The sequence below is a fragment of the Toxotes jaculatrix genome, chromosome 6 (assembly GCF_017976425.1).
Source record: "Toxotes jaculatrix isolate fToxJac2 chromosome 6, fToxJac2.pri, whole genome shotgun sequence".
Taxonomy (NCBI): Eukaryota; Metazoa; Chordata; class Actinopteri; family Toxotidae; genus Toxotes; species Toxotes jaculatrix.
Genome location: NC_054399.1, coordinates 19399956 through 19409903, shown reverse-complemented (window position 1 = coordinate 19409903; position 9948 = coordinate 19399956). Strand labels below are relative to the sequence as shown.

The window sequence follows — 9948 nt, the reverse complement described above, 5'->3', positions numbered from 1 at the left end:
ACACAGTGCTGTGTTCAGACATGGCCGCAACGAAACAAAGAAGGGTTATTTCCAAAAGCAATCAGTGCTGGAGCAAAATGTTTAATGATAAACACTACTTGGGTTTTTACTGCTAATAAATCTGTGTTTGTGTTAATCTTTTCAGATGGAGCTGATCTAAAATCAAAACCCCCTCAAACTACATGGCATGCTACCCAACACATTAAACCATCCTCACATTTAATAACCTCAGACCTGCTCATGATTTTGTCAGATGACGGTCTGTGAAAACAAATGCAGTCAATAAGAGGCCAGTGTGTAAAACTTAATTAGTTTGAATGGTGGCCAATTAAAATAAAGACCGGAATGAAATTCCGTCATTTTATATGCAGCTCCACCACGTACCTCTGGACTGCCCTCTGCATATTTTCACACCAAACCTGACTGTTTTTTTTTTTTTTAACAATCTGAACCATGAAGGATCACAGGTAACCATTAACCAACCAAGTAAGGCCCAAAAAGAGTTTCTCAGTTCCTTGATGAGGCAGATTTTCATACTGCTGAATGCATATGAGGTTCAAATTTACTTTGGCTGTCTGATCATATATGGGTGCTCCACTGCCCTGCTGAGAAAATCAGCTTAGCTCGGATGAGGGTGAACCTTTAGGGATATGTCTGCAAAGATTGTTCATCAGAACTTTGGCTACATTTTTAGTACAAAAATAAAGTGTTCCTTAATGCCAGATAACAGATAGACTACTTGTGCAATGATGCCAGAACAACAGCTGCAACACCTGGCAGATTTGCTTGTCAGCAAACAACATGAGGCTGCACCAGCTGATCACTTCTATTTTTCTCAGGCATTATTTCAGTCTTGGTGTGTCCTGCTTGTGTATGTGACAGTAAGTGTGTCTTTCTGAGCAAGTTTATGCAACTTTTTTTTTTACTATTAGAATATCCCTTCTACCCTGCTGAGTAAACATAGGCGTTGTACCCGCTTTAGGTTCATACAGTAGTCAAAGCAGACAAAGGGCATTGATGAGCACAAGCCAAATCTCTATCTGTGATGTCACGAGTCAGTAACTGGTGAAATCCAACACCACCAGCTGGAGCTGTGTTGGGGTGAATACGGGTCCCCTTGCATCGGTGCAAGTCAAGGCACATAGCAGAAACCACCGCCTGGAGGTAAAGACGCGCAGAGCTGGATCTGCTGTTGTGTTGAAGACCACTCTGGGTGAAGCAGCCGAGCTCTGATTCTCTGTCTCACACAGAGCAGTCGAGTTGACGCTGCAGCAGCCCCCGACTAGCTGCTTTAAAACCCAACTGTTTTCTGTGCAACTGTTGCGCGTCTCCACTTTGGATAGCTATAGCCCGATCACTGCGCGCCGCAGAGCGCAAAGGATCTGAGAGGCTCAGGTTTGAAAGAGTGAGAGAGATCTCTCCTCCGGACTGCAGTACGATGAGGAAATTCTGAGGTGGCAGTTCTCCTCCGTCCACTTTACGCCTCCATTGGCTATTACCAAAGGGTTAGCCCATGAACAGGTATCTTCTTGAGTGTGATTCTGTTTTCACCCAGATCTCTGCTGCCTGGACAAATGCATACAAATGCATTTAGGAGCTCAACGGACAAGGAGTGGACACGTTTCCGCGGCAGCAACGTAAGTGGCCTTTTGGTTAAATTGTTTGCCGATGTTTGGGCTTTTTGTGCACATTTGCGCCTCTGAAACTGTTCACAGAACACATTTTCATTGAATTGGTTGAAGTGGAAACTGGAGGGCTTATTTCTGTTCTGGTTCTTTGGCGTCTTTCCCTTTTCCCTGAGGGGAGCCAGTTGACTAAACGTAGTCCCTGCATCTACTAGTTCTTGTCACCAAAACGTGACTGACACTGTGCACTACTTTCATTCGGTCATTGAGATAAATGCATAGAGCTTAGAAGTGGAAGTATTGACCCCTACCATTGTTATTTTTCTTATCGATATGTTTTTAATTAGATCCTTTTGTTTCGACTTTTCACTGTTTAGTTCTGCAAAATACTCATACAAGCTACATACAAGCATGACTTCACTGCTGTCCAGCCTTAACAGCCCCAACTGATTATTGTACTTTTCCAAGGATACATGTATTTGAACCTCTGTTTTACACTTAGTTGATCTTGATAAATGTAGCTGACAACTGAAGACTTGGCTTTGAACTGGCCCAGATAAACATGCAACCTGGGATCACCAGCATTATAATCTGAAGACCATGTGGCCTACTGCTGAGCCCCCTTCCTTTTATTTATCTTTCACTCACATACCTATGATAAGCCGGGAAATAAACACTGAAGCATGTAGAAAGGGGATGAAGGAGGATGTCTTGGGAGCAATGATGCTTATTCAGCATGTCAGTGATAAATCATTGTTATGCTGTATGATGACATAAGCATAAGAGCAACTGTCAGTGACTCCAGATCTAACAGATTAATCAAACTCTGTCCCAGTGTTTAAACTTTACATGGAAAAAAAAATCTATTTAGCACCTTTTAAACCTAAACATTCCTCATGGAAGTGTGTATTGTTGACAACTAGCATGCAGGTTTTGTTGTCCTGCTACATTCAGCTGGGACTGTGGAGCTACAGACGTGTGCAGGCCTCCATAGGCTATTTAACAGGAAATTTATGTTCTGCTATCACAAGTGAGTTGAAGTTGCCTGTGCTCTATTATAAATCCCTTCCAGATATGATGTGAAATACAGCTGAGCTCACAGTGCATTCTGTTGTTCTCTGCTCATGGTGTTTGTTCAATGAAAAACAAAGTGGACCTAAAAGCCTGAGAGGTCCATTTTTTTTTGTCCTTGAGAGTGAAAATGAGAGCCTTATGGTAGAACTGAGTCGACTGAGAACAAGTGTGGCCTCCCTTGAATTCACTGAGAGAGTTAGTGTGTATGCATCAGTGGTTAACTGGCTCCTGAGCTGCAGACAATCACCCACTGTTGCAGGCATTACTGCTCCATTGCTGGCAGTGGTTGAACTGTATAGCTGCAGAGACTCGCAACTACTCACATACTGTACACTTGACTGAGGGCGTGCTGTGTGTATCCTCGGCACTGGCTGGTAATTCCCATAATAACGTGGTGAGTTTTTCAGGAAGTGGATCTAGGAAACACTTTGTTCACTGGAGCAGTGGGCCTGTTAAAGGGGAATGACAAATAAAATAACTGATAAAATGATTAATATCTCAGTTACCTTACATGTGTAGTACACTAACAGGTTTTTTTTTTACGTGATGCCACACAGCTGCATTGTGTTTGACTGATTCATCCACTGTGCAGTGTGGTGCAGGCCATAACCTTTGCTTTAATGATTGTTGTAGTGCGTATAGTGCTGCTGAAGTGGTGGATATATGGTTTCCCTGTTATTCTAAATATTAGTGGAAAAGTTCCCTTGAGAAAGCAAATAACCACTGACCACACTGATGTGGTGTAAGACTTACTGAATGCATGTATCTACTGAGGCTGATTGACCACAAAATGAGGATGCAGATACGAAAACTTTCCCCACTAATGAGTCTTTGACTGTGAAACTGTTAATAAACACATGGTATTCTTCCACATAACAGGTCAATACAATCTAACTCTTGTAGACATTATATGAAATACAGATACTGCAGTTTGCTATGATGCTACCATCTCATTTAATCACTTTAATATGGCTCTTAACTTTTGTTTTCCATTTGTTTCCATTGTAGTTGAAAATCCTGTAAAGACACTTGGTAATACATCACATTAAAAGCGTTCTCATAAAAGTCAAACTGGACTGTGTCTTATTTGGTAGATATACCGTAAAACTTAATTCAGCCCCCCCCCCAAAAAAAAGAAAGAAAGAAAAATTCCCACTTCTAATGGTTTCTTACCATGCAGCCAGTAATGGTTTTATTTGTCTTTTATGAATTAAAAAAAACCAGCAAAGTGTCTCTCCAGAAACAATGTCCTGGCGACTCAGGATAATAATTCACAGACCTCACTGTGAACATTTTATTAGGAGCTATTTTCAAAAAAAAACAAAAAAAAAAAAACACTAATCATTGTGAGGTCTGTTTTTAGGTTAGTGGTGAAACTGGCTACAGCTTGGTTAAGAAAACGAAGACAAATGTTTTGACGGTTTCAGGAGATATATGTTACCGAGTTTTCTCCCCTGTAAGTCTGATTACCCTTCAGAACTGGTGGGATCACAGCCTGCCCACCTTGCTGCTGCACTATACTCACTTTCTCCACACCAGTGGCTGTAGAGATTTTGGCCTGTCTGTCTGAGTGAGTGTATTTAACCCTCCTAACATCTGCAGGTCCACCCGCAACAGGAAAAGGGCAAACTAATAAAGCCCAGTGGAAGTTTACTCACAGCCCTTTGTCTGCTCTCTGTCTTGTGGACTATGTCAATCTTTACTCTGGTCTGCAGTGACCTCTTGACTCCAGATTGGTGATCTGAGTGAGCTGACAAACATGAACCATGCTTGGCTCTTTGTCAGCGAGGAAGCATCCGGACATGACATGTTGGCCTTTGAAAATTATATGCTGATTTAAATTTTTATTCATCACTTGCTTGGGGTAGTTAAAGTACTTCAAGACTTGGCTAAGAAATTGCAACCTGGAAATCGTTGACTTGCTAATTTTTGCTGGTGGCCATTTGGACATGAAAAGAATACCCTTCTTAGTGTTTCCATAGTGAAGTCATTACGATCAGGATACAGGTGCTAAAGCTGAAACAAGGCCAGTGGGAACAGATATTGGCCGTGGATCAGTTACTTGTTCGTGTCCTGGAATGTTGTGGTTGAGAATGAAAAGCGAAGTATGCAGGAACAGAGCACCTGATTAGCAAGAAACTCAGATGGTTTGAGATGCTGAGAGAAACATCCATTTGTTCATACCACGTGAACAGTATGTGTGATGCTGGGTAGATGTGAGAGATTTACTGTCTATATGATGGATGTAATTTTTCAGATGCCTAATTTATCTTTCACTGTTTGATACAAAGTGGTTTCCATTACGGCTCCTTAGAGAACTCTGTCAGCGTATGTGCTGGAGTTATTGCCTTTCCTCTGTTTTGAATTCCACTCCATTTAAAACTTAGGCTCAGTTGAGCCACATTTTTTTGCCAAAGGGGCACATAACAGTGGAGGTTAGGCACATGCTCCAAGGTCAAGCTCTATAAACCTCAATTTTCTGAATAATAACTCTATGTGCAGTATTTCTACAGACTACTGCTTCTACTGTGTTCATATGCTGAAGGCTGAAACTATCTTTTCAAAGTCAACAGAAGGGGTGAAATGGAACGGGTCAGTCAAGGTGACTCCCGTGAGGTTTGCTTAGACAGTCCAACATGTCCTTACAAAGCGCAGAACCTTCTCAGCAAAGGCAAAGTAAAGAAAAGCTGCTATTGGTTTTCTACATGATTTTTTTCCCCCAATACACATTAACAGTGGTTTTATTGGTATCCCTTCCTTTTTGTTTAGTCGTTCAAGAACTTAAACATTTCAGAGTTGTTTGGGCAGATTAACAGCTTTGCATGCTTTGTTGCTACTAATGGATTTGGTAAGTGGCTTGCCAAATTAGACAAGTAAACAGTATACTGTGAATTTCACTGCTCACAAAGTCAGCCCCTGACGGACATCAGTAATGAACATAAGAAAATTGTTTCCCTTTCCTTATGACCACTGTAAACAGAACTTAAGTGAGTTTGCTCCTATTTGCCAAACCAAATTGACTACTTTGCCTCTCAGCCTTTTCCTCAGCTGAATGAGCCATTGTTACGGATCCAAGCTAATTTTGAGGGGAGAAACGCAAGATCTGTTACTGCTGGAATGATTCATTGCAGAGGGGAGTTTTAAGTTGTGATTATTTATAGTCCTGACATGACACCCACTCCCCACATAGTGGTATTTCCCTTAGTCAACACAGCAGTGTTTGGGGAGCTTTGTCTTGCTTTCAGCAGTCTTTTCCATTAACTGGTAGGACTGGGGAAGCATGTCATAGTGTGCTGTCACTTAGACAGGGATTTACCTCAGAAACGGCAAAAACTGGTGGATTGCAGGCTGTGGTGGACACTGTGCAGCCTGTATTGTGGATATGAGTCTGTCTCAGTTCCTTCCTGTTTGCTTGTAAAACATAAAAAGCTTAAGCATATCAAAGGTAATGACATATTCAAAGACCATCACCTTACGCTGAGACAGAAGGATGGCAAACAGGGGGTTAAGGAGATGGAAATTTCCCACCACTTGTACTTACATCACTGCAGAAGTGCAGGAGCGATGACCTGAGTCTGTTTAGTGGCAGAGCCTCAGGGATGCCTAAAATAGCTCTGAACAGGGAGACTGCGTGACAGACAGGCAGAAAAAAAGCTGTCTGAATCAGCATCAGATGGCCCCACTTGACACTCCAAAAGGGAATGTTAAGCGTTATATTTAGTTTTTTTTTTTCATTTTTGGTCGACTTTCAAACCCTGCCAAATTTTAAGCATAACCAGCTACTCACTGGCTTTATAAATGTCAATTTAATCCTCTCTCAACAGATGAATGATTGTGTTCAATAATCCCCCGGTCGTTTTCCTCTATTGATTTTTCCTGGTCTGGGGATATGTCTCTGTGGAATGTTGCACCATTCTCTCGATGGGGAACAGGTGACAGATACAGCTCATAGCTTTTTTTTTTTGTTTGTTTTTTTTGTTTTTCAATTGTTTTGTTTTTTTTTGTTTTTCCCCTTGTTTTTTTACTCTCCGCTTCACCTTCTCTTTCTTTTTTTCTTTCTCTCTTTTCTCTCTCTGTCTGTCTCTCTTTCTCTTTGTTTCACTTGAGTCTTCAAGGCCCCATTTTTCTGGGAAAACAAACATGGCTGCCTGTCTGCATATCTCTGTCAAACAAGGCCACACAAACACTGTTAGCCTCTTTGCTGGGTTAATCTGGTCCTCTAAATCCACAAAGGAGCGATGTTTGCAAGACATCTATCATGCTGTTTGTAGCTATCACACTCACATAACAATCCCTGAAGGTTTAAGGTGCGACAGCAGCCTGTGATTGATGGCACTTCTTTTGGTAGTCTTACGTAACTGCATATTAAAATAGCAAGACTACTGTCTCCATGTGCCTTTTTTACTACCACCATACAGGGTCAGTGTTGAAAATCATCGCACTAGTTGCCAGAAGCCACTTCAAGTTGTGTTAGCAGCTGTTACTCTGAACAGAACTGTCAATGTGATTGATTTGATTTGAATGTACAGAGTATGCTTTGAAGCTGTAGATGATGAATGCTCAATATATCAGTGACTTGGACTACTGTTTCATGCAAAAAAAAATAAAATAGAAAAACTGCATGTTTTTCAGTTTGGATGCAAATCTGGCTTAACAAATCTGAAGAAAATATAACTCAAACTCACTGTAGAGCTGAAATTCTTGTTGTTTTTGTCAGTATGTTGTCCTTCTGTCTGTATGTTGGGGTATGATTCAGCACTAAAACTGTCATTTTCCTCAGTTAGAGACACTATGTGATATTAATATACTCGTATTCAAATTACACAATTGGTATTGACATATATAATGTACATATACATAGGACCTGAGCAGGAATGGTGAGATTACACACATTAGCATGGATGAGACAACATGTTCTGCCATCTTTGTTGTTTGATGTGCACGGGGTAAAGATAGGAATGAAGGCTTAAAACGTGGAATCTTTTTAACATTTAGTCCTGGCCTCTGGCCCCCATTTAAAACGGGTTCAAACATATGTTTTGCTTGTGTAAATCTCATCTGCGTAATCTCAGTGTGATATGTAATTTCTCCTCTTGGTTCCTTTAAATTTGTTTGGGCTTTTACTGATGTATGATGTATGTCGCACATGCTGTCCTTCTGCTGTGGTGGGCAGTGCCACCTAGAGGTGGGGTCAGTTAGGGTCAAAGGACTGAAGTTCACTCACTGCTAAAAAGTTCTCAGTATGCAGTCTGAGTAACATAGGTGATTATATCTCATTGTGTGATTAATACTGATGATTTTGTATCTAGATCACTATTATCATGTATGCATGTGGTTTGTCGGAATATATAAGCAACTCATTATCTCCTGTTTATCAAAAAAGCCTTGCTGACAACTCTTTTGAAGAGCTTTTAGAGTTAATTCCTCTTTACGACTTGAAAAAATCTTAAAAGGCAGGCGTGACATTTCTATCTCTAAATCTCAGCTGGGGCTTTTCCCTCTTTGTGCTCATAGCTTGGTTGAGGCATCTTTCCATTAAGTTGTTATTAACCAACTTTGCCTTTGAGACAAAATTTATCATTTTTTGGAAACAATGAAACGTAACACAAAAATGCTCTCTTCGGACTTTTCATTATATTTTCAGACATAAAAACGTCACAGTTGAACGACTTTGTAAACGCAGGAATGAGTTTTCCTTATAAGGTTCTCCAAAGTTTCTTCTTTACACTTTCCAATTTCCAATTTTCCTTCTCTTACTGATTTCAATTTTAATTGCTTGTTAAAATGATAAAAATCAGAGCAATATCCTGAGAAAGATGGAGTTGGCCAATGTGAGGCCTTTCCTGAAAAATAAACTCAAAGATCAGTTGGTTATCAACACTGCTACAAATAATTACCCACGATTAATAGATTTATCATTTCAGCCCTTGTACAGAGCTTTAATTTATCTTTGGGACAGTGGGACATCTAATGTATGAATTAAAAATACACTGTTTAGAATCAGTCATTACAGGCATTGTGCAGCTTAGAGTCAGGAAATACTGTACAGTTCCACAGTTGTAATCAGTTCACAACTTAAGTACATTGTTCTCAGTAAAAACTTAACTTTAAATTGCGTAGGATACAGATTACAGCAGAACGTAAAGTATAAATGTGTAGGCCTACAGCTAAGGTGTTTGGGTGTTTTATTTTTCCATTTATTTATGCCTTGGGATACCTTAGTAGTACTGCAGACTGGAGCTGTACTCATTCCAAAATAGACAGCAATTCTATGAACAGCAATTCCTTGTATAAATCACCAGGATTGTATAAATGGATTCGAAATGGGTGCTGTCAGCAGTGTTGAATTTCTGGCCCAGGTTCTGAGTGTGTACAGTTGTCATGTTCCTTTCTCCCTCGCTTTGGTTTCTTCTTGGAATTCCGGTTTTCATCCTAGACGGCAACATACAAGGTGACTTAGACCTTCAAAGTCACACATATTAATATGTATGTTTATGTCTGTATTTGCCCTGTGATTGATGGCAACTTGTCCCTCAAAAGGAATAAGTGGAAATATGCATGTAAGGGAATAGGGTCTTTTTGTAAAAAAAAAAAAAAAAAAAAGCTCTATTCTGTTGCAGAATATGGATCAGAATGTTCTTAGTATCTCAACACATTCATTGATTGGATTGTCTACATTTTTATGTTTCAGTGGGTTGCTTTTAAAATTTGTTGCTCAGTTATTAATTTGTGTTTGTGTACTTCTCTAGGTGGAACTTTCTCCTGCTCCTGTCAGTATGCTCAGCAGTACTCTCTGGAGACGAAGACTACCTAGGTCAAGGTAAACAACAGAAGGCCTTTCCCTATATAGTTTCTGTTTTTGTGGACTAACCTCTCTGACATTTGATCATTTAGCCATATCTACAGTGTAATGGACCAATTTGTCCCTTTTGACTGGTTTTGGCATCAGCCAGAAAATCGTTAAAATACTAGATTTATACATTTGCTATTGTTTATATTAACAAATGTAACTATACTTACACAGTATAATGTGCCCACCGGAGTCAGTACACTGAGTTAATTAAGCAGATTGGATGCCAGTCAGACTTCATTATCCATTTTAAATATAGTTTCTTCATCAGCCATTAGACAGCTATATTCTGTCACATCACCCAGTTTTTAGCACTTCATCATCTTCAGCTTTATGTTACCTTATAGAATAATCATTACCAAGTTTAATGCAATGACGTATAGAGATTTTAAATATTGG

General features: G+C 40.0%; 1 protein-coding gene across 1 annotated transcript in view; it reads left to right on the top strand.

Moving 5' to 3' along the window:
- Positions 1-1167: 1167 nt before the first annotated feature.
- LOC121183247 (collagen alpha-1(XXIV) chain-like) overlaps positions 1168-9948 on the top strand; it is a 78765-nt gene continuing 69984 nt past the window's right edge. The window contains exons 1-2 of the mRNA XM_041040226.1: positions 1168-1637; positions 9449-9519. Of these exons, the coding sequence (XP_040896160.1) occupies positions 1585-1637; positions 9449-9519 (124 nt within the window). The 5' untranslated portion in view covers positions 1168-1584. The remainder of the gene's footprint in view (positions 1638-9448; positions 9520-9948) is intronic.